This window comes from Montipora foliosa, chromosome 3, assembly GCF_036669935.1.
Source record: "Montipora foliosa isolate CH-2021 chromosome 3, ASM3666993v2, whole genome shotgun sequence".
NCBI lineage: Eukaryota > Metazoa > Cnidaria > Anthozoa > Scleractinia > Acroporidae > Montipora > Montipora foliosa.
The window spans coordinates 57440093-57465107 of record NC_090871.1 but is presented as its reverse complement, the minus strand read 5'-3'; the positions used below and the strand labels follow the sequence as shown (position 1 = coordinate 57465107).

At 37.8% G+C, this 25015-nt stretch overlaps 4 protein-coding genes across 8 annotated transcripts in view; 2 read left to right on the top strand and 2 right to left on the bottom strand.

Annotated features, from left to right (window-relative positions):
• Positions 1-25015, top strand: part of LOC137997757 (uncharacterized) — a 414333-nt gene that overhangs the window by 134716 nt on the left and 254602 nt on the right. The window lies entirely within an intron of this gene.
• The window catches only part of LOC137997756 (uncharacterized), a 64534-nt gene that overhangs the window by 36347 nt on the left and 3172 nt on the right, over positions 1-25015 (bottom strand). The window lies entirely within an intron of this gene.
• Positions 350-24715, bottom strand: LOC137997762 (uncharacterized). The gene is made up of 12 exons (XM_068844000.1): positions 24698-24715; positions 7703-7803; positions 7310-7547; positions 6709-6821; positions 4895-5169; positions 4561-4737; positions 4329-4425; positions 3929-4126; positions 3013-3170; positions 2577-2683; positions 997-1374; positions 350-826 (listed from the first exon to the last, which is right to left on the bottom strand). Coding segments are annotated over exons 1-12 (1959 nt in total). The 5' UTR covers positions 24700-24715; the 3' UTR covers positions 350-711.
• LOC137997766 (SRRM2 protein homolog rsr-2-like) lies at positions 10553-20962 on the top strand. Its single transcript, XM_068844004.1, has 9 exons — positions 10553-11768; positions 12148-12250; positions 12766-12819; positions 13238-13342; positions 13976-14746; positions 15312-15490; positions 16917-16949; positions 17868-18045; positions 19625-20962. The coding sequence occupies exons 2-9, from the start codon at positions 12199-12201 to the stop codon at positions 19741-19743; spliced, it is 1491 nt and encodes a 496-aa protein (XP_068700105.1). The 5' UTR covers positions 10553-11768; positions 12148-12198; the 3' UTR covers positions 19744-20962.

Sequence of the window (25015 nt, the reverse complement as noted above, 5' to 3'; positions counted from 1 at the left end):
GGTATGGGACCCATTTGCAAGATGTACTTCAATTGAAATAGATTCATGAATTTGGTACAACAGTTTCAGAATATATGTGCACAAACATCTGTTGCTTATGAGATTAAAATGTGTTAACATTATTAAAATGTAAAGCAACAGTGGAAGCATTGTTCATTCATTATATGTTCGAAACCAAAATTTTAGACCCTAAGAGCACTTAAATGATGTTTACCTTTCCCTTGCATCAGGAGGCCGGTCAAAAGCATGGCAACCCTGGCAAAGCCTGGCCAGGCCAGGCTTGCCAAGGTCGTTGCCTGGCTTGCCAGGAAAGCATGGCCTGGAAAAATGTGGTAAGCCCGGTCAAGGTCAGGGTTTTGTGGCAAGCCTGGCCATAGAACTATGGCTTTCCCGGCCACACTAAAAAATAGTATGGCATTTCTTGGTCTTCCTCAGGCCAGAAAACTGAGAAGCCGGGAAAGCCCAGAAATCCTGGTCATGTTCTAGTAGTGACAGCAATATGAAATAGAAACAATTTTAACTCGCAATATTTTTACCTACATGAATTTATTATTATGGCATAAATAGAAATGCATTTTTACAGGATCAATACCAAAAGTTATCTTAGTATTAATTAACAGAAGATAGAGTTCTAAGATATTAGAGCAAAGCAAAAAAAAAAAAAACAAATAAAAAAGACAAACAGAGCATTAGGCTGCAAGACTTCTATAACTACTCTCTTTCCACAAAGTTTGGTGCTCTAGCAAAACACAAATCTTGCTTGTTTCCACTGAGATAGAAAACTTTTTCTTCAATAGCAGCAACATTCACCACCATAAGAGTTTTTCTAAACAAACAAATAAAACAATCATTCATTACACCAAGTAAATTTAAAGGTTGATAATAATGAAGAATATTACAACCTTGCTTGATACTGACATCACAACTAGTACTCTTTATGTATTTAATTAGGTAAAAATAAAGTAAGACTGAACAAAGAAGTTATCCTTGCCTTACCTTTCTCGAGACAGCCAGATGTGATGAATTGAGTATGTCCTTAGCTCTGGAGGTGATTCAGACACCTCAGGAACAGCCACCACTGCATATGTCTCTTTGGTATCTTTGTTGTGTGCAAAGTATTGAATGAGACCAAACTCGAGTTCAGCACTGTTAAAGAACATGACTGCATAGCAGATCCTTTTTCTCATTCTCTTGTACTCCTCTGAATAGTACACCTTGCCATTCACCATTACCCTAAATACTTTCTGCCAAGTATGTCGCCAGATCTCATCTCCCAATGTGTGGGACAACAGAGTGTTGACCTCTTCATTAGGGATTAATTGAACTGCTTTGCCCACCAGATTGCATTGTTTAGCTTGTTTAACATTTTTAGGCCTGTTCAACAAAACAGAAAAAGGGAAGATAAAAAAAATGAAAAATACATGAGGTTCACAGTACATAGTCTATATATTAAATCACAGCGTAAGTGATCTGACAACTACACAGGGTCTGGAATTTCAATCATGGGTTCATTTTCCCTACAATCACGAATCACAAATTCACATATCACATAGTTGAATGGAGAATTGATCAAGTCTTAAAAGTCACTGAAGTCACCATATCGCGGTGGCTAGTGGTGGATATTACCGGTATTATTTACAGAGCCATTGAATAATAATACTAAAACAGTGAGATAATACAGCACAAAAAGATGATTTTACCTCATTCATTCCTGCAACGATTACAATATTTTCGGGGCAAAAGCCCACGCAAGTTGCTCGGAGGTGAACTAAGCAAAGGACATTCGGGGTTTGAGAAGCCAATCAGGGCACGCCTTCAATGCTATTCACTGTTTTAGTGTATACTAAATATGATTATACGGCTTTCTTTGTGATGACTTTACTTCTGCACATGACTACAGGAAAGAGATGGTATTGTAAGACCCCATGACGGGGAGGAAATGAAAAGTAATTGGTGATCAAATTGAAGATTCTTTGCTATTTGTTTGACTGCGATGAAGTATAAAGGCCATGAAGTTCAATTCTTCACTTCCGTGATCCTTATGTTTCTATTTTAGACAGCTGATATGCTCAGAAATAAATGTAATTATTAATTACAAAACAGAACATTAGATCAACACGATAAAAGGGCTCTGTGTGATAAATTGATCTAGTGCAGATTGTTTTTGATAAGAAGTTCCATGTCTCTCAGCGTGTTCTCAGTTGCACAGAATTGTCTCAGTCACATGATTGTCTGCAAATGAGTCGCAGAGGTCACAGGGGTCAAGTACAGATCATGATAATGGTAGATTGCGTTACATACTGTAGCAATTTTTGAACCACCTTGACAGACAAATTACATGAATTTGTGTAGGGAACCTGACATTCACGACATTATAACGACACTATAGCTACCACCTTGAAGGATCACACCACAGTTCATATGTTATTCACGAATCATGGCTGTATTGTTTCAGTTTTCCCGATTCACGCTCTGTTTTCAGGTCAATTCACAGATCATGTGAAACCCCTTCCAGACCCTGATTGCACACTTAAATACTGCAGTGTGAAATCCACAACACATTACTCCATTATTACCTTCTTGCTGACAACATCTTCTTGACGAATCTCTGAGCAGGTGAATTACATTCCATCAACAAACTCTTGGACTCAAGCTTCTTTTCAGAGAAGAACATCCGAACAATCTAAGATACCGGTAAAAAAGTAGATTTTTCGGAGTGTGGTCAAATGGTTGCAAACTTGAGGACTACAATGATAAAAATATTCAACAACAAAATGAAAGCCTGTGTTTCTTGGTTACAAGGGCTTTAGCATTAGAGGCTGAGAGTTAGAGGCAAAAATGTTGCTCCCATTCTTACACTTTCAACAAGGATGTTTCCAAGTCAGCAAAAGTCTTGATGCCTTTATTGAGGAAGACATATTCATGAATGAGTAGACATGCCCGAAAAATGGAAAAGGTGCATGTACATGTGGTGCTAAATTGCACATGTTAAGTGCATTATTTTATTCTTGCCTGATGGCAGACATCTCTAGTTCCATGCACGCTGTCAACATAGTCCCCATTAAGATCTTCAAATGGAAAGCACGAGTAGCACCAGAGAGGACCCCATGCACAAACTTGTCTCACATAGTGGATAACATTATGTACGTTGAGACCACACTTGCTCTGACCTTAACGTAAAGAGTGACAATAAATTGATAACACCAACATTAGTCATAAAACCTCAAAATAAAATAATATATTACATGAGGTGTTTCCATGCCTTAATTCTTCAATAAAATAGTCTTACATGTTTGTATAGAAGGATCGGAAACACTTCATGTGTATATATAGGCATATATATATGTGTACAGATACCTTTATTTAATACATGTACATACCCTGCATAATACTTAGTGGCAATGATTCATAATTAAGTAGAGTGCTCAATTTGGTTGGCCATGAATGCAAAGTATTGTTATGCCAAATTTATATAATATAATTATATATACAACAATAATTTATTATTAATTTATTGTTTTATCAAAATTGCCCACAAATTATGGATAAATCATCCCTTATTTATTTTGGAAAAACAAAAAAAACTGATGTGTACAGTGACTGACAATTTTGTAGACTATATGGTATAATAGCTCATATACCCAATCTCATACCCAGAGGCCTCAGGCTTTTTGGTCAGCAGGGTGGGTGCCCGGAGAGTCTCTGGGATAATGGACTCCATTTTCCCAGAAAATGTAGGTCCCGGTCTTATTGCGCTGATGCTTGAGTTTAAACCGAAACAGAAAACAGTAGAAATAGCAGGTTGAAAGTGTTATCTGAATGGGTGTCAGGCAGCAGCCACTGTTGCCTACGGTCACCCACATTGCTGCATTACAGTATTATTATTATTATTATTATTATTATTATTATTATTATTATTATTATTTACCATACAGTTGTTCAAAATTCTTGTAAAACGCATCCATGAAGTGCTCAGCAACTTGCAAATCTTCTCTTGAAATGTCATCTCCCAGGAGAATGTACATGGCCTCCACAAAAAATGCAAAGTGCTGGAGATACTTTTTGGGTAAGACGCCATTTAGAGTTGGCAGAGAATAGTATAAAAGCCATACTTTGAGTTCAGATGCTGAAAATAATAATTTAAAGAGGCTTTATTATTAAATATGAAGCTTATTTATGCAATTCCAGGAATAAACAAAGTGAGATATGCAGTGGGCTATGCAATATAATTTAATAGGTAAATACCTTAAGGTTAAGTACTCTTCAAGTCCTGGTGTGTTAATTCTCGTTTTGGTTAACCCATAAATCCAAAACAGAAATGCAGTTACCTTTCAAATGATTCAGGTTCGCCGCAAGGCTTCTTGGTAACCTGACAATAAAGTCTGGTGGTTTCATTTTTTGCAGCCTCTTGTCAATAGTCTGCAACTGATAGAGCATTTTGGTTTTAAGACATTTTATATAGGGTTTTCTGGCAGACAAAGCATAATGCTTAAAAGGAATAGAGGGGTCACAATGTAAATAATTATCAAGATTGCTGAAAGAAAAGATATGTTACGTTACCTCTTCTCCAATGAAAAAATCTTTCCCTCTGTTTTCTTTTGTTGGGGAAAACCACATCATCATCATTGTCTTGGTCACACCAAGCAAGGCTCCATGCATGTAATCAATCACATAACCAGGGATGACATTGTGGTGTTGTAAAGCAAGAATTAAACTATATCCTTTGATCCCATTAACCTAAGGTATTAATTCAGTCAAATAATTTAAATATAGTGTTACACAAAAGAACACAAACAAACACAAAGAAGTCGTCATTTTAAGTTGTTTTTAGGTGCATGCACACTGGTATTTAACAATTAGCGCCACTCTTCTAAATTCATTAATTTCTACTAACTGTTTTTTTTGACTGCTGTGCTTTCATGGCATCCTCTCTAAACTGCTGTGAAGTGCGAGGAGCTGCTCTTTTGTATTCTGAATAAGGGTAGCAATGTGAATGTCCCTTGCCACTTCGCACGTGAATCCCTTTAGTGTAGCAATCCAAGCATCCATATGCTCCATTATGCATCACCATGTTCAACCAAAATCCCTTTCCTTGTAAGTCCATGGTTGTCAAAAGAGCAAACACGCGAGTCTGAATCTTCTCATATCCTGGGGGGTGTATCTCCAATCCTAAATGAAAATATTTAGATGATCATTGTTAAATGTTAAACATATGACTACGTAAGAGTAACAACACAGCACTGCCCTCATTCAGTGCACAATACACCTTTTATTTATTTATTTAGTTATTTGTTTATTTATTTATTTCTTGTTTTGAGGCAGTTACAAAATCTATTACTCTTAAAAGTTCTTTCTCTGGTATAATTAATGCTGAAGTACAGGACAGAACAGAATTCATAAATTAAATTTGAAATGAGCCTGAAAAATAATAATTGTAGATGTAACACTACACTGGGCTTCTGATAGGATGCGGAAAAAAGTTAAAGATTATGCGAAAATTATTGGCCATATTATGTGTAAACATGTGTTGATTATGCAGAAATTTACACTAGATTTATAATGAGGAAATTTAAGCAATTTATATGGGGAATTTGGCAAGGAAAGGACAAACCAGTTATGCATGCATTCCACAGGCCACTTGTTGCAGCGCTAAATGAACTTAGCAGTGAAGGACGCGTGTGTACGCGGCCTAATTAATATGCAGCACGGGAGTTTCGGGCTTTCAGACTTTTCAACCCGTGTTTTGCATATATAATAAACTGTGTTTACACACTGAAATTTTAAGCTAGTGAGTAAATGACGTCATTTTCTCTAGATCCAACCCTCTGAGGTCCAATCGGACAGTTTTGAACGTGAGTAATGGCGGACCATGAAATCCAAAACTTACACTCAAAATAAACAGCCTTTGGATAAAACTCAAAGCTCAAAATTTAGCCAGTTAGGTGTTAAGCGAACACGTTTTCAAAATCTGAAGAAAAAGAGCAAATGATTTTTTGATCATAGCACCACTTTAAAAAATCGCATCACCGTCGCAAGCAAAAAATCGCTTGTGTTGCCGCGACTTTAGGAGATTTGTTCATACACATCGTTTAATTCATGAACGAAAAATAAGCGCTTTCATGACAAATGTTCGTCGACCGCGGTGTATCTTCACAAAACTGTATTACTTTAAGTTGCGTGAACCGCTTCGACAAATAACTTAGATAAGATGTACCGCACAGACCTAAGAATTGGAGAGGTGGAAATGGGAAATAAATTTGTTTCACACAACAGTTCAAGTTCTTCGCATTTCTCAGTGAACAGTTTCGAATTTTTCTTATTTTTGTTTTTGTTGCGTGACAGTGAAAATAATCTCACGCCATGAGCGTCGTTTTTTCATTTGAATTCGCAAACATTCGTGTAACCATCGGACTTCTATAAAAAATTACACCAATCTTGCCACTTCAGTGATTCTCGCGAGACGAGAGTCTCGTCTCTAGAGACGAGTGTGTCGTCTCTCGAGGCGAGACTCTCGTCTCTAGAGACGAGACACTCGTCTCGCGAGAAACGAGACTAGACTGGTAACTTACTTTTGAGCGGTACTGTACATGCATTTTATCGTCATTCACAATTTGTTCTAACTTTCGATGTCATTCACTTTATTTATCATTTTATAGGCATATACTTTCATTTGGTTACAATAAGGTGAATTATATATGAAAATCTTACCTTCACTGCTAAGTTCATTTAGCGCTGCAACAAGTGGCCTGTGGAATGCATGCATAACTGGTTTGCCCTTTCCTTGCCAAATTCCCCATAGGACCATATTCTTTTTTAAGAATCTGTTGAAACAAAGAATGATGAACAAATTCTCAGAGGAAAGCACAAAATTAGTTAGGTAAGCCTAAAAAAGGGACCACAGTTGATAAAATGCATTGTGCTCACTACTTACAAACAATTTTCCTTTTTAATAAATAATATTAAGAGGTAAGACCAAGAAACATGACAGTAAATTGTAAACATAATATTATCCTACTTCAGATTCAAGCAACCAGGGGCTGGTCCATTTACGAAGCCCTCCTCAGCTAATAACTTATATTTTCCAGGTGTTGTCTCATGACAAAAAGTCAATTTGTAAGAGACACTACTTAGGAATAAGATTAGCTTAGGAGGGCTTCATGAATCTATGAATCTGGACCAAGAAAGACCTTTACTACTGTACCTATTGGCTCAACAGGTTACTTATTAGGTGTTTTAATTTCCACATAAATCGAAATAACATCATTGGACCGGATCCCTGAAGCAGGCTGACTTGTGACACTCACTGTACCTTTCATTTGGTGGAATTTCATTGATTACCATTTGGACAGGCCACACTCCTATACCGGAGCTCTTGAAAATTGGAATTCCATCAGAATTTAACACCACTGAAATGTTGTTTGAGTTGTGGAGGATTCCACCAGGTTTACAATGCTTCTTGTACTCTTCACCATCAATTATGTCTCGGATATTGGAAGACTTGTCTCTTTCGAGGTACATTTGTTGTACACTGCTCCAAATGTGCTGACCTAAAAAATTTCAATGAATTATTTTGACAGAAAAGTTGAAAACTGGCAGGGGATCATTATGGTACCATACCAAAGAGTTAACATTGCACAAGTCAATTACTGTTACATCTGCATGTACTCAAAAGATCAACCAAGCCAAGCAAGGGTACACTTACGTTCCAATATATCTTTGAACTGTTCTGCAAATGGTACGCTGATAAAGTAGCACTTCTTTCTTTTTTTGTCCTGCTCACCAACTTTGCCTTGATATCTGAGCCTTGACATGATTTGGCACAACAGAGCATGTAATATATAAATAATTAAGTGAGGTTACATCTAAGGATTTCCGTACAGCCCTACAAATTTTTACTGCGCATGCATATGTTTAAGTCTTTATACAATGTACATACATATATGTACATATACATATACTAAATCTGGCACACTATAAGATTGCTGCACGCTAGGTTGGTATATAAAGGCATGGTGCACAAATCTTAACCAGGTATAACAAGCATGGAGTATACATTTTAAATAAAAATTTACAGACATTAGCTGGTACATAATACACATACAGTTGTATAAATTAGTTCATGGAAGAAATATTTTATTTATTCTTTAATAATTTATCTTAACCAACCCCTGGGAGGGTCAGAGCAACAGCGTGAAGCCTATTATTGCAGGCTTGTGACAGTCCCCCCACCCCAACCCGGGAGAAGTGGGGCAAGTCAGTTGCTGAGTATGGAATATTACATCAGTGACATGCTTGTTTTGCTCTAGTGCTAAGTACACCCCCTGGTCAATTTGTGAACTTGTTTGTTTCCATGATGGGCATTTGTCATCAAAGGTTTGGCCAAGATTGGGGAATTTGTCATTGCTGAATTGCTTATTTCCAAATCTATTACTGTATCTTATACAACAACCCCTTTTTCATCATTAGCTAGGGCACGAAATGGCCAGCGAGCGCTGAAAGGTACCTGTTACTAGTTGCAGGGTTTTAAAGGTCAAATGAGCGAAAATTTCGACCTTTTTTTTCAGTCAAATTTAATTAAAATTTGTAGCTGAAAGTACGAAATAAGCATATTCTGAAGTTTCAAAGTGAACGGGTATAGTATCACAAACATATTGGATGTTGAAAATTGCTTTATTCGGCTTTCATTGTTCCATAGCGGTCAGGTCAATTGTCGGGAATTTGCCGGAGATAATTATAAGCCATGACGTTACTGTAGGCGTGCTAAAAAGTGCGGGAAATAGAAATCTTATAAAATTCATATCGTCTTTAGCAGAAAATTAATGGCCGGAACAACTTGCTAACCGGGAAATGACCTGGACTACTCAACAGGTTCTGTTTGTGCAATGGTACAGTTATGGAGAGAACAGTTTATGAGGTTAAAATGCAAGACCGGTTTCGGAACCAAACAGTTGGATCCTTCGTAATTGCTTTCTTTCTTCTTCAAAGAGCTCAAAAGGAGAGCGACAGACCATGGAACGTAGTGACCGCATAAAGGGAAAATTTACTTGAGAAAATATATTATTATATGGAGCAAATAGCTGTCACTGAGCAAACACACCACTTACCCTGAACAGCCTGTTGTGAAACACCGATACAAACTGGAATCCTCAGGAAATAAGGCAAAGCAGTCCTCGCACACATCGTGATACTTCAACTTTATATCACCAGTTATAACTTCCTTGTGTAGTGATTTGCCAGAGCTGACGTACGTTCCATCACTTGGACAATGCAGTTTAATTATTTCAATCAAGTCTGACAGCTGTGCTTGGTTCAGATTGTGCCTTGCAGCAAAGGCCATAATCGCTAAGATATGGTCTTGGTAAGTTACATCAGCACCTTCGAAAATTGGACCATGTTCTTTTTCGTTATCATCAGGGTCTGTATCCGGGTTTTCATTGTCAGACGACCAAACAATAGAATCATCAGAGTTAGTTTCATCGCTCAAGCAGTCAGTTTCAGAACTTGAGTCAGAGATTTCCTGCTGAGAATTCTGCTCATCAAAGCTGTCCCTTGAATGACGAAAGTCTTTGCTTAATTCGCTGTAAAGCGTTTCGATGTCTTCAAGGCATGAACCCAACTGCGAAACGACCTGGGTAAGCGTCCGTTGCTCTTGTTCTTGGGAAAAATGTTCCGCAGAATTCTCTCGAATAAGACTGATCTTTTGCAAATTTTCCAAACTAACAGAATCGTCATCGGCAAATTGGCAATCAACAACAGTAGTTTCTTGGTCGTTTTTTAATTCAGCTTGCTCTTCGTCAGAATCGTCGCATCCCAAAAATATAAACTTTTCACTATTTCCCTCCACGTTTTCTCCAAGAGAGTGGTTCTTGTGTATTTGGCGTATGTGCCGCGTTAGGTTCCCCTTAGTGGAACAGGAAATAAAACAAACTGGACAAAACCATGAACCATTAATACTCCTGAAATCCGAATACTTTGTAGCCATGCTTATACTTATTTACTGCCTATCCGTCGGGCTTCTTTTCGGTTTGGCGCGCGATCACCTGCGTTTTCATGTCGCTACGTTTCAGAAGTTGATTGGATGTGTCAAATATCACCAGAAGCTCGGATTGGTTAAAAGGTCAAATGGGTCACTTGCTCAGTATCGATGCAAAAAACGCGCGACTTTTTCCACCATTCGGTCCTTTCTTGGTTTTTGCGAAATCATGGCATCTTTCGTTGTTGACTGGTCATTTCCATCTACATGTACCAGTCCAATTCGACTTTCAAAAAAGGTTACGGTGTTAAACGGAGAGATGCCTCTCATGCATAACGATTTAAACGAAGTCTTCAAATTGGTAAAAGAAGGAATGAAGGTCATTCTCCAGGACAAGACGACGTGGAGTGGAACGATAGAATCTAAATGGGGTAAGTTAATACAAGCTCGGAAATCCACGGTACTTCAATTGAAAAGTTATTTAAAACGCTTAAACTCAAACTTAAAAGTAGATGGCGAGACATTTAACTCATCAAAGGAAATTAACGGTGCGTGTACTTTGAAATCAACATCGTCGATCTTGAGTAGCATTGCATTAGTCAAGAAAGTTATTGCTGCCTGCTAATATTTCTTTCCATTTACGTTTAATTAAGGAGAAATAGTGGTTTAAGTTTTATTTGCTTTTAAGAGGATGGTCGGTAACTCAGATTAAAATGAAATGAACAGGTAGTCGAGCGTTTTCTTTTTTTCTTCACAAACACACCAGCTGCAGAGGACGCGATCAGGCCATCGAGGTAACTGAATGACCGAAAAATTATGCAAGACAATGGTCACGTCGGAAGTGGCTATTCGCTCTTTGTTAGCAGCATAGGTTGCTCGGTTATTCTTTTCGCTGGTAACTGAGCCTTTTCCTGATCAAAAAATGACAAACCGTGTTGGTGACTTGTTTTGTCAAGATGAGATTTTTGCAAAGCCTCGCACTAAAATGACGTCACGTTTTTCCCGCCAGAATGACGCAGGTTTGCGCGGGCTCACTGTTGTTCTATGAGAAAATCTCATACTCGTAGTCGTTCTCGGCCTAGAATCTAAAGCTCTCTAGTGACTTGGAAAAGGAAAAAGGAAAGGAAGTTCATTTAAGTGACTAATCTTCTAGCGTTGGAGCACTAATTGGGGACACTGTAAATTGAAATTAACAAATCAATGCAAATCAAATCAAATTTTGGTTTTTGATGAGAGCCTCAGACGGAAAACCAGAGTACCCAGAGAAAAACCTCTCGGGGCAGGGTGGAGAACCAACAAACTCAAACCACATATGATGCCGGGTCTGGGACTCGAACCTGGGCAAAATTGGTGTGAGGCGAGTGCTTATGAAGCAGTTTTCATATAAAAAAAAAAATTCGCTATGCGCATTCAATTATTCAAGTCTGACATTACTTCTTGTCTTGCAATTATGTCTGTTTGCCATTCAATATTATTATTTGATTGGTCCATTAACTGCTTTATTTTTCACTAATTACATATGTATTGTGTAGGGTTGTAATCGGACAGTGAAATCAGACAGTTGGTTATATGATTTTTTAATATGTGCAACAATTTGTTACAGCTAAACTAATATTCTTTTGCAGATAATTACAAGGATGCCAAAGACCATGTAGAAAAACTTTTTTCCGCTACTAGCAAAGGAAAGGAAAGTGCAGGGGTGCCAACTCGGAGAAAGGCTGCCGTTGCTGGAAGGAACTTTGTGAAGAAAGTAACACAAAATACTTCCAGCGATAATGACAAATCACCGGAAGTAGTAAGTAGTGTTTACATGCAAGCAATTGTTACTAAGCTTTTAGTTTATATGTTGTCATTTAACATTTAAGGGAAAACATCAACAATAAGAAAAACTAAATCTAAGCTTCTATCGTGGGTTTTTGCTTGAAGGAGCAGTGTCAAAATTTGGGCCAAATTAAGACAAGGAGAACTGGCCTTTAACCTGAAAGAAACCTGGAAGTAACTATTTAATTAAGAATATTGAAGCAAAGTTAAGTACCTTACTAAATTCCAGATTCCAGAAAAACATTGATAATAAGACTGAATTAAGAAAATTAGAAAAAACCCATCTAAGAAATATGTAAATAAGCTGGCCATTGCACCCATGTACGTTATACACCCCACTGCTTTTTTCCTAGAGTGTGAAAAAAGCAACAATAAGCAGAGGGAAAAGAAAATCTAATGGACAGATGGGGAGAAAGACAAAGCTATCCAGATCAGACAGCACTGACATCACTGGAGGTAAGGTCTATTAACATGCTCCCAGGTCGTCTTGTTGATCGAGTAATGATATTATAATAACTATAAATGTGACGCTTAATCTATCTGTTGTTGCGAAGCAGTGAAAACTGGTCAGTCTGATATTTTTACATGGAAAACAGTTTGTTGGGAGTATATTTTTCACATACTTGTTTATACAACATTTAATAGTAATACGACTTTTTAGCATGACAACAATACTGCTGAAAATAGAACCTGACCTAACCTTACTGTGGTAACATGGGTAATACATGTTTTTTTTTAAGTAGGCATTAACATGTACCTGCAAAGACATACAGATCAATTAAGGTTTTTTATCTCTTGATTTAGCACAAGAGGAGGGTATTTGGTATTCGGCTTTAAGTTTATTTGCATCAATTTAGTAACATTGGGATCATCTGCTTTCACATCTCCCCAAGTCACCTTGTGTGTAAATAATTCAAAGAGCTTGAGGTTACCAATATTGAAAGACAAATTAAAGCTGTGCCTTTTTACAGAGCCACCAAATACATGTAATGACCACTCTTCTGCTGATGAAGACAGTGATGATGGTATGTGATTATTTCGGATTTTAATTTAAATGTCAGTTTGGTGGTATCACTTAAGTCGACATAAAGGTCACAGAGTTGAATCCCACTCATTGCCTTATTGAATTTTGCAAATGTGGCGGAAAAAATAACTTTGCATTTTTGAAACTATAATGTATTTAAATACAAATTGTAGCAACCAGACTCACAATAATACGTTCTCTGCAGTAGACTAGGTGTCAGTTAGGATCTTTCTACATTATAGTCATGCATGTATAAGTACTTACTTTTTCTTTGTATCATACAAAGTTGAAATCGCCTCTCTTGTAACTACTACGTGTAACAGAAACAGTACTTTCTGATCATTACTGGAATGGTTCAGCTGGCACATTGTCAATTATGCAAAGCTAATTTTGCACAACAACATAACTTTTGTCTTTAGGGAGCATTCATGAGGTCGAGTTTCTTGCCTCAGAATTTCTTCAGAAGCTGAAGAAAAAGAACAAGAAACCAAGAGGGAAAAGCAGAAAAAACAACAGAGACCATGGTAATTTATGAATATTATATTGTTATAATCATGGTAAACAGGCCATTCACACAATACGACAATATTTAAGGGGTGCTTACCAATTTGCCAAAAATTCAGGAAGAGTCGTTTTCCGGAAAATCCATTTGGAAAATATGGAGTACCTGAGCAGAGGTTACCTCCTGATTTCCTGATCACAACAGAATTTTGGGGAATGCTGCACCATTTTACCGAATCTTTGTTTTCAGGCCCTATTTTGCTCAATAGCGAATGACGAGCAAAGGTTATAGGCCTGGCAACCAGGCTTTGAAAATGGAAGTTTTAATGGTAAGTGCTATTTCCTTCGGTTGGTTGGTATTTTTGGAAATGGCTCAGCATTATACAACAGTCGCGCCAACTGGAATTTTCTAACAAATGGTATTAGCACCCAAGATGGAAAATTTCATAGTTCAAATTTTAGTTTGTTTAATACTAATACTTTACAACATATCCTTGTTTCCTTCTCTTTGATTCAAAGACTATGGTATTGTACCAGAAATAAGTAAATCTGAGCCAAAATACAGTGATGTATTTTTTGTTTACAGGGAAAAAAACTAAAACCAGTGAATTAGTGGGCACAAAAATGACAGCAAAACAATTGTTTTATCTTAAAAGGAAAGGACTTATTGAAAAGGAAAGCACAAGATGAAGCTGTAAGGGCATTTGTCAACCTTACAGCTCCCGGAGCACCAAGGCACCTTGCAGTTGAACACCAAAGGAGAAGCCCTCATACCTCTCCTCGAAGACAGCTGGGCTATGCAGCAAACAAAAGGAGAAGCCCCTGTACCTCCCCTCAAACGCAGCTGGATTGTTTAGCCAACGAAAGGAGAAGCCCCCATACACCCCCTCAAAGGCAGCTGAATTGTTCAGCCAACAAAAGGAGAAGCCTGTGTATCCCCCCTCAAAGGCAGCTGGATTGTTCAGCCAATGAAAGGAGAAGTCCCCGTACACCCCCTCGAAGGCAGCTGGATTGTTCAGCCAACGAAAGGAGAAGCCCCCGTACACCTACTCGAAGGCAGCTGGATTGTTCAGTCAACGAAAGGAGAAGTCCCCGTACACCCCCTCGAAGGCAGCCGGATTGTTCAGTCAACGAAAGGAGAAGCCCCCGTACACCCCCTCGAAGGCAGCTGGATTGTTCAGCCAACGAAAGGAGAAGCCCGCGGAACCCCTCTCGAAAGCAGCTGGACTGTTCTCCTAACAAAAGCAGAAGCACCCGTACCCCTCCTCCAAGACAGCTGGACTGTCCCACGAACAAAAGGAGAAGCCCATGTGTCCCTCCTCCAAGGCAGCCAGACAAAGCAGATGATGGCAGAAGCCAGGACAGCACCCCCTCAGTTGCTATGAGTAAAGAGAAGGAGCGAGGAATTTCTGAGCCTTCTACTTCAGGTATAGTGTTACCACCCACATTGTTTTGTTTAAGATCCCATCATGGATTGCTCATACTAACCATAGTTAATAGATGTAGGCTGGTTATGAAACTCGACAAGTTTCTTTGTTTCATGTTTTTGTTCGCTTTTTTGGCCTTGACCCTGCACAAAACCCAACAAAAACACACTTTTTTTGGCAGGATAACCAATTAAAAGCTTCGGCTAATTTATTCATATTTAACTTGCGAACCAAGAACAAAAGATTGTGCAGGGTCACGGTTGGTTCAACATCTAATTGCGACTGTATTGTTTCTGCTTTTGAAATTCCCAGGGTTTCATAACCAGTCCCTAGATTAACTATGTACTAACCATTAATGACTGAAAATAGTTATCTCCTATCCTGTTTGACTCTAAAAATGGGGTTCACACTGTAAATATTACTTTATTTCTCAAAATTTGACCTTTTGTTACCATAGACTTTTGATAGAACTTACTTTAAAACGAGAGCCTAACCAAGACAATTGCAAGTAGGCAATGGTGGCAGTAACTCTAAAGTTATTTTTGTGACTTATTTTAATTTGAAGGACTTTCTGGAAATGAAAATGAAGCAGCTCTTCATGAAGCACTAACAGCTATGCAGTCTGTTGTCTACCTGAACATGGGTATCGAGGAGAGACTTCACAATTGTGAGAAAGTCCTAAGATTGGTATTGAAAGTTCAAGTAGAAGCTCTTAAATCAAGCCTAGAAGAAAAGAGAGAACAGGTCAGCACCGTGACCATTAATTATTTCTCGATCCTTTAATTTTTTTTTAATTTCCTGTTGAATTTGAATATTTCTTAGCCTCCTTGTTTAAATGTCAAATGTCATTTGCCAGAATAGCTTGGTTTTGTTTCTCTTAGTACTTTGGACATTCTAGGAGATGTACAGTGTATGTCAACAGCTTTACTTGTGGCCACCTTGACAAACCCAGTGTTCAAAGTTTGTTGCCTACTTACAGTTTCACTTCAAACACTTAAATTTCCTAGATTGCCCACTTCAAAGGGTGTTTCATCTGTATTGGGATATGCAAAGAAAGCATTTCAAGATTTATAAAATGACATTTTTTGTCAAAACAAGGTTACATGTATGCAGGGACTCATGTTTCATAGGGGTTAAAGAGAGAAAGTAAAACTTTGAATATAAGCACCTAAAATTTAAGATTTACCCCTGTTATGCTAAAATTTTCATTTTATTCCCCCACCCCCCGCCCCCCTTCATACGAACCTATTTAGCCTAAAAATTTCAATAGGTTCTTCTTGTACAAAAATGAAGGCACAAATGAAAATACAGAAAACTAAATTTAGTCTTTATCATTCTAGATAATTATTCAATACAGCTCTATACCTATTCCATATCACATATGCCCTGTAGTACATATATCTCATTAGATGTTTTGGTGTGTCTTATCGCTGAGTATTTTTATGAGTAATGTTCGTATTTTGCAAGTCAAAATACAAACAATGAGTAGAAGTACTCCGTGATACTTCTCACCAAAACATCTAATATGCTATTTATTATCCAACTTTTTCACTCTAAATTTTTAGCAAATGAACTGTAAACAACGTACCGAGAACGTGTGAAAGATTTGTGCGTCCAGGACAATGTTACCAACTTAAACTGGTCAAACCGGTCTTCTACTGTACAATAACCAAGTGTACAATAACTATATGTACAATATCGTGGAATATTTGTACTCGTTTCGTGCATTTTCTGTACAATAACTAATACGGTTGGATATTAAATGTAGTTATCTGTGCTGATTGCTTAAGTGTCCCTGTCGATCAAATTAAAATGTACGAACCTACAATGTATATAGGACCATTTCTGTATGAATCTATTTAGGCTAAGTTGGAAAAATCTTGCTTCTTATACGTGGGTTTTTATTGTAGACCTAAAGATCTTGGGTGGAAAGAATTAAGCTGTGGTGCTGTATTGGTAGCAAGTTTGTTTCTTCCCCTGGAAAAATAATATTGGGAAGCTCATTTTCTGAGTGCTACAATTGTCCATGTAGTTTTTATAATCAGAGAATAGGGCTAACAACAGTTAAGGTCTCTTGCCATAAACGTATGTCCATGTCACTTTTTCAATTTGGTAAATGAGTTGCAAGTAATCACAGCTCACCTCGCTTTGAACAATATTTTATTGTTAGGAAAACAATGGACAACTGGACCCAGCTTTAAAGGTGAGTTGTCAAAAATCTTAATACAAAGTGTACACCACCAGGGTATTTAAAGGTCTCAGTAAAAGAAAATTTGGGCATCTTGATCAAATTTCTTGTTTTTGCAATTGTTGAATCGGTGGCCTGTGAAGTAATTACTTTCCCAAAAAAAAATTCTGAACAATTAATTTTAAAACAGCAAAAATCACTTTTCTTTGTTTCCCCCCATAATTTGTGCCAAAAATGTTTGTGAAAGGATAGGGTGTCAACTGATAGCCTTCACTCACGATCATATCTACATTACAACGTGCCTGAACGCAGATTGTCAGCATAATTGACTTTCAGTACAGGGGGCAGAGTTATTCAGCAGACCGTGAACTGCACTCGAAATCTTTCGGCTCGATTTTCAAGAGCTCTAAATAAACTTAATCACGTTAATTAGTAGGATATTTAACTTTACTATGCAAATAAATACATCTTACTAAACCAAGTCTGAGTTCCGTAAAATAATTTATGGACAAAGTTTTTCTTATTGATTTAAATTATGCCCTGTGTTCTTCAAGCTTAAAGGCCCATGGTGACCTTCAACCGACAGGCTTTCTGACCGTTTGTTTTAGTTATTTTCGTTATTTTTGGAAATTTGCATTGCTTATCGTAGTGATATGATTGGATAAATTTTAGCTTTGGTGGGATTTTCATATATGAAAATTGTTCAACAGCATGCAATGCAATGCGTGTGGGTTGAAGGTGGGCCTTAATAAGCCATAAATTAACAGGAAAGAAAACAAGGTTTGTAAGGTATAATTATATCTCCAAGGTAACACTCCAGTGAAGAGTAACCAAATTAAGCAGGTATATAGTTCTGTAGAATGTGGCCCACTTACATGTACAGCGCATGTACATAGAGATACATAATGATATCGCTACATATATTTCCTACAGAAACAGGCCAGAGAAGCATGTAAGAATGCCAGTTCCTCCGGAGATGCTATACGAAATATGGCAAGAGTGCTCTTTACAGAGGAAGAGTTACTGGAATGTTCTGTAAGGGGCAGGCACACAAACAAAACAGTTCTGCAACGAAGGCCTTTAGACGCCACAAAGCTCAAGTTTTTAGAATGTAAGTGTCTTGGAAGTACTGTAAATGTTTGGATTATTATCTTACTAGTACTGTGATCGGAGTAAATTAATACTTATTGTAACTCCTTCTTTTGCATATCATGCCATGCAAGTGCAACCTTAGTATACCAAAGCTGTGCTCTAAGGAAAATTACAAGGAGCCCAAAGTTTGATGTTGGGCACCCAGTACTTAAGCTTATATGAGTAAAAAACTGTTTTTCCAGTTGCCCAAGGCCAAAAGTTAGTCGCCTGTGGCACCCGGGTGCTGCTAGAGCACAGCCTTGTATACTATTCTATGTAGTTCCAGAAAATATCCATACCCCCACCACAGAAGATCATTGGAAATTCCAAAGGGGAGGGGGGGTTAAAAGGCAGCAATTTCCAAGAGGTAGGGGGGTTTCACGGGAAACTACTTTTCCAAAGGGTCACGAACCATGTCCAAAACATGAAAGCAACATTCGATCGATCTGAAGCACAAAAACATACTTACGCTTGTTCTTTTGAAACAAAAGTCAGTCCCCCTGGCCATTGAGATAAAGTTAACATTATTAGCTTCAATGTACAATCTCCCGAAGCTAAGAACGATGTGTTTTTCACTTTTTTTTGGAACGGATTCAAAACATTTAAAATGGCGGTCTCAACTGGAGTCTCGTCCCCAGACTTCCAGTTTTGTATTGTTTACATCCGACCAACACTTCCGTTCAGTAGAGTTTCGCTTTTCGCTACCTTCACATGCAGTAAACACATTATTGATAGGATTCTCATTCATGTTTTATTGGGGGTAGTAACTCATAGAAAATGCGATGAGATGCAAGTTCCCAACATCTCAACGCTTGTGTACTACAACATTTTCTTTTTTTGTGGATGGCATTTAGACCATGGACAGGAACCGGAAGTCAAATTTTCTCTTCTTTGAGTAACAGATCGCGGCCTCGGGAAGTTTATTATTCACGGCTGTTGAAGTACTTTCGTTCGACCTTCAGAAGGCCTGGCATTATTATTATTATTATTATTATTATTATTATTATTATTATTATTATCAGTGTATTAGTGAAGTTTTCGGCCCTTACATAAGAATGAACCTGAAGAAACTAACAAAATGTGTAGACAAAGGAATCTTGTAAGTTTCTGTTTTATTTAGCGAGCGAAACGTTCTCAGTGGAGTTTGCATGCACAAAAACGTGAAACAGTCAACGTGCAACCCAAATGTTTAAGCTTATAAAGTTTATGGTGAAGAAGTTAAAAGTTTAGCTGGATAATAAGCTTAACAAAGCATTATATTTTTATCAAAGGTAACCTTATTTAATGTTTACACTGTTGAATTAAAATATTAACGTATTAACGTAACTAAGTTGGTATTCACTTTCTTTTTTGTAAGTACAAAAATTCTGGAAATTCCTGATGGGAGAGGAAGTCATCAAAGACCCCCTTCCTCCTGGGAACAGAAAATCCTGGGGGAAGGGGGGTGCAAATCAAAACGTCTTCTGTGGTGGGGGTATGGATATTTTCTGGAACCACACACTAAGAAATGTAATAGGGCAAATCAACCCTCGTGTTTTTCTTTCATTTTTTGTCTACAGCAACTGTGACGAAAGTGTACAATGACACCAGCCCAACTCAAGTTAGCAGCAAACTGGGTGATTTCCTCAAAAAGAACAGGGTCAAAAAAGCTGAAAAGACTGATAAGTGTTCAACATAAAAACTTGTACATTTTAAGTATTTTTTTAATCAGTTGAAAAGTCTTTGATTAAGCATTCAAGAAATATTAAAGTGTTAGAAATTGAAATTGTTTTACAGTCTTAAATTTACTTTTGCTTATTATGCAAATGTTATATCTGATCAGATTAGTCAAGAGATTTTAAGTTACGTTAATTACCACCGCATTCCTTTATTGTAAACTTGTATGCAAAGGTGAAAATTGATCATTCTTAATGTCAAACTGCTCATGCAATACTATAAATAAAATGCATCGTATTGTTGATAGTATGAAATTATAGTGTCAGAGCTTAATACTTTGTTGCAATGTGGGGTTGCTTTTTGCAGGTTCTGTCAGTAGTATCATTGCTGGGCAGCTTAAGTTTGGTCTGCTTTATATTAACTGCTTAGGGCAGCTGTAAAACTGCCAAATCAATATATAGGTGCAAGCCATTATCTGCGTCATTAGCATTTAATGACCAAGCTTTTGGTATCTGCCGGGTTGGCCGTGGCATTCCCCGGCCAGCCTGCTTGAGCCAGGCCATTAATTTTTATCTCACTTTCAATGGTATCAGTCAGGCTGGCCGCAGCATTCCTGGCTAGCCTGGTCCAGCCAGGCAATTTGCTCTGTTTTTATATTCGCCAGGCTAGCCGCGGCTTCCCCGGATTTTTATCGTTCGGCTAGCCTGGCCTGTGGCCAGGCTAACCGAGGCTTTTAGGCCACACTTTGACCCCGGTCAACCCTGGTCAAACCTGGCTCCTGATGCAAGGGTTGTTCTCGCAAAGAATGTTCGGCTGTGTCATTTTATTCTATTTGTTTTTCCACCTCAAAAGTCTTGTAACTATTGCACCTCTCAAACAGTTGATAGTATCATTGAGAATGGAAGAGCAATTTATCAGAAATGTTACTCCAGCAAAATATGATTTTATTTCTGATTTTCTAAAGAAATTAGACGTAGGCCGCTTGCCATGTAAAAGTTATTCATAGAGCAAGATGTCAGGGAAATTTATCTTGTAATGTGGTTCCCAGTAAACAACAACTTAAAACTGCCATTTTGGATCATAAGGAAAGCAGGCTTTTTGATGTGAATTTCTAGCTACTGCATTAGTTGTGTTTCCCAGTGGTATGCAAAGCAAAAGATGCATATGAGTTACCACGTTTTTGTATACAATGGTTCAGTGAACCAAAACATGTATGGTAACAAAAGTATTTTCAAATGTAGATTCTGTTCTTGATCTCTTTGTTCTATTATTCAAAGTAAATTTAATTGTTTTGAAACAAACTATGAGGTTGCATTTCTTGGATGTTTATGTGAATTATCAAATATAGAAAGGAAACAAATAATAAGAAAGCATAAATCTACTTCAGAAATTGCAGCAAACTGGAAGAAAGAGGAGAGAAATTTACAGCCCAATGGACCCAGAGAAAAAATAAGAACTTCCTTCAAATTGTTTTGAAAAGTACAGGTCTATGAACAGACTCTTTCAAATAAAGATGAAAAGTATAGGTCAATGAACTCACACGATAAAGAGCAACTTCTCTCAAATAGATTCTTGTAACACCTATATACCTTTTTTGTGGTGTATAAAAGTTATTATTATTATTATTATTAAACTGTCAACAGAAGTACAAATAACCTGGCAGCGCATGAGTGTAGGCTATTTAGAGCCTCTTGTTATCCAAAACTCAAGTTTTTTAGCGCTCAGGATTACAGTGACTAAAACAATGAAGAGTTACCGACTTAGAAAGCATTGACCGGTCGTGAAACTAGTATTTCTTCTCAAAGTTTTATGTTGCTTAGCATATAAGCTCTAATTATATATATATATATATATAACATAACTTTTCGGGTGCATGTGTATTTTTGCCAGTACAAGACGAGACTGGTTTGTTTTGTTTAGTTTTGTCGGGCATCAACAAATACGGGTTTAAAGAAGCGGACTCAAAAGCCAGCCCAGTTACTTTAGCCTATCTGTACCAAATTTTGACTGCGAGACATTCTAGGAGTCCCTACGTAAATAAAAATCGTATAAGTTGATCACAGCTAGGCGCGCAGTGTGGTCTTGGGTAAAACTTTCGGGGTGCGCAAGGTATTCCGGGGAAGATACTTCGACCATGACATGAGACGAAGAAGAATTTCAAGAGGTCAGGAAATGGGCGGTGTGTTTCTTCTGTTGAATATTTATAAAGTTAAACAAAAACAGAGTTTAAAGTGGTACTACGACCAAAAAAAGATTTCTTTTTTTCCTTTGGATTTCAAAAATATGTTAACTAAACACTAAATGATCCAATTTTTAAGTTCTGATTTAAAAGAAAACACCTGTTTATTTTAACTGCAATTTTCTTATTTATTGGTCCGCCATTACTAACTCTAAAATCTTGAGAGAGTTGGGTCGAGGAGAAAATGACGTCAAAGACTCACTAGTTTAAGAATGCAATGCGTGTGTACGTGGCTGAATTAATATGCAGCACGGGAGTTTCGGGCTTTCAGACTTTTAAACCCGTGTTTTGCATATATAATAAACTGCGTTTACACGCAGAAATTTTAAGCTAGTGAGTAAATGACGTCATTTTCTCTAGATCCAACCCTCTGATGCCCAATCGGTCAGTTTTGAACGTGAGTAATGGCGGACCGTGAAATCCAAACCTTACACTCAAAATAAACAGCCTTCGGATAAAACTCAAAGCTCAAAATTTTGCCAGTTAGGTGTTAAGCGAACACGCTTTCAAAATCTGAAGAAAAAAAGGATATGATTTTTTGATCATAGTACCCAACACAAAGCTTTAAAACACAAATTTAAATCAAAGGCATGAAATATTCGACCTGATAGTTGATTACTCAGGTACAAAATCGACAGACAGGTAAACAAACGGTTTTGCACAGATCAATCCGCAGCCAGAAATCAAGAAAACAGTAATCTTTTCAGCCTTCACAGGCTGGACCATTATCTAACTTTGCAGGTATAAACTTCTTATTAAACGTTTTGTTGACTGACAGCAGTTGTTGACTGCTGCATGTGTTTATAAAGTATAACATGTCACTAGCTGTGATAAAGACCAAACCATCCAAGATTTTTGCACGCCCGGCTTCATAGCTTTGTAGTACTCTCATCTTAACAAAATAATATTCCACTGTTATCTTCTTTTAACACCAAATTCCTGCTACCTGCATTCTACACGCGGGTCAGCAGTAGTGATAACTATAACTACTGTTCTAGAGAAATAGTCTGTTCTTGAGGTATTGAACCATGCGTCCAGTCTTCTGTAGTCCTCGATCAGTAGTAAGACAAATCTATGCAAAATGTGTATGTGATTTTGGCTTTGCTGACGTTTTACCATAATACATTGTGCTTTCGACCAGAATGCACTGCGCAGCGACAAGAATGCATCGTTCTATGGAGAAGCCTCGCTTTGAGTAATAGTCATCTCTTACCTAACTAACATTACCTATGAAATGATTGTTTAACTGCCTTTAATACATTTGTCCTACATTTTCACTGTTTTAACCTGACACATTTTTTCAAGGACTTAAAATATTCTTTTCCTGAACCAAGAACGCCATTTTGTTAATGTTCAATTCAAATGTGCTTTGCATAATTCGTCTTTGGACAAGCAAAAGGAAGATATCCACAAGTTACGAAATGAATCAACATTCGCCTCGAATTGCTTTATTTTTATTTACCAGTTGTAATCTTCAACTATTCGTTCTATTGCGCACATTTGTTACATACTCAACAAGATATCGCGTTTTTTATTGGTCAATTACGTTACAAGCGGAGTGCAATGGTTATCGAATGCAATAAGGATGTTGCTATGGAAACACAGCGATAGAGTAATTTGTAGAGTACATAAACAAAAACTAGTTTACATAAATGGTACAAATGCTGCCGACGGGAAGCTTAGATGTTCAAGCATGCTTGCGATAATTTAACGACGGTTGTGCGTGGAATTGAGCAGGGACGGATGAAAACGTGGACCCCAAACAATAGAACAATAGATAGAGGATACGAGCATATACTTCTTGAGATGGTTTTAATAAGCGCCGAGTACTATGATTCATGTGATTGATTGAAAGTATATACTTTGCCCCTGAGTAGACTCTGTATCATAAGTACGTGCGATCTGTTTGATTTAAAAAGGTAAGTTGTAGTCAAAATAAGTACGCATCGATTCTGGGGAAACGGTACAACGTAAATATCCCCCTGAGAGGACATGTGGTTACTAGTAAAATACGAAACCCAGAAAGATTGAAGAAAATAAAAGGAGATCGAGTAACATTGGCATCGAACATATTGATCATTTTCAAGTTCACTTCAACTTCTTTTTTACAGCATGTTAAGCCTGGTTTTCACTAGAGACGTAAGTACACGCGCAAGCACAAGCACAAGCATAAGCAGCTTCGAGATAGGGAAAACTAAAGCATCAAAATCAACCACAGCATCCGCCATTTTGATCAAATGGTCAGACGCGGGGAATCTGGAACGAGTGCTTTAATTGGCCAGACGTAGCAATCCTTGTACTTATGCTGCGTTTCGTTTTCACACGACGCAAGCGAACGCAAGCATAAACGCAAGCACAAGGAAAAGGAAAAATTTTGATTCTTTCGCTTGTGCTTATGCCTACGTCAACTCCGTTTTCACGGTGAACTAAGCGCTCTTATGTACGCGCTTGCCTTGCATCGCTAGTGAAAACCAGGCTTTAAAGAGCGAAGTGCTTTGGTTATTAGATCTACTTTTTAAATTTCCGTATGACTGGAGTACAATAATATACACGAGAAAGACTTGTGAATCACCAAATTTTGCTCGACCACGATAAAAGTTCACTGAAGTTAATACCTGTCAGGCGGGGTTGGTATCTGGATGGAAGACAATCGAGATATACGACAAGTGACCTGGAGTGCTTTCATAGATGCCATATGCATCGTAATGCCTTTTTTCCAATCGGAACCAGTACTCACATTTAACGGAATCCTGGCCATTCATAACTTTAGTTCAGCTTGTCAGCTTTTCATATTTGTATTTCACCAAGCTGTGAAACGGATACTGAAAGAAAAGCGTCCAAGAAGCGAAAACAGAGCATGCGCTTTTACAGGTTAAGGGAACGTGGCTGCAAGCTTCTAACAGAAGCAGAATGATCAGACCGAGCATAACCACAATTCCTTGCATTTCCAAGAAAAATGTGTCCTTCTCCCGATAAGAGAGCAGCTTCGTTCCTTTGTTTCAGGCTCACTCTTAGCGGCTCCAAAAATCGTATGAACGCGAGTGCTTTTCGTGAT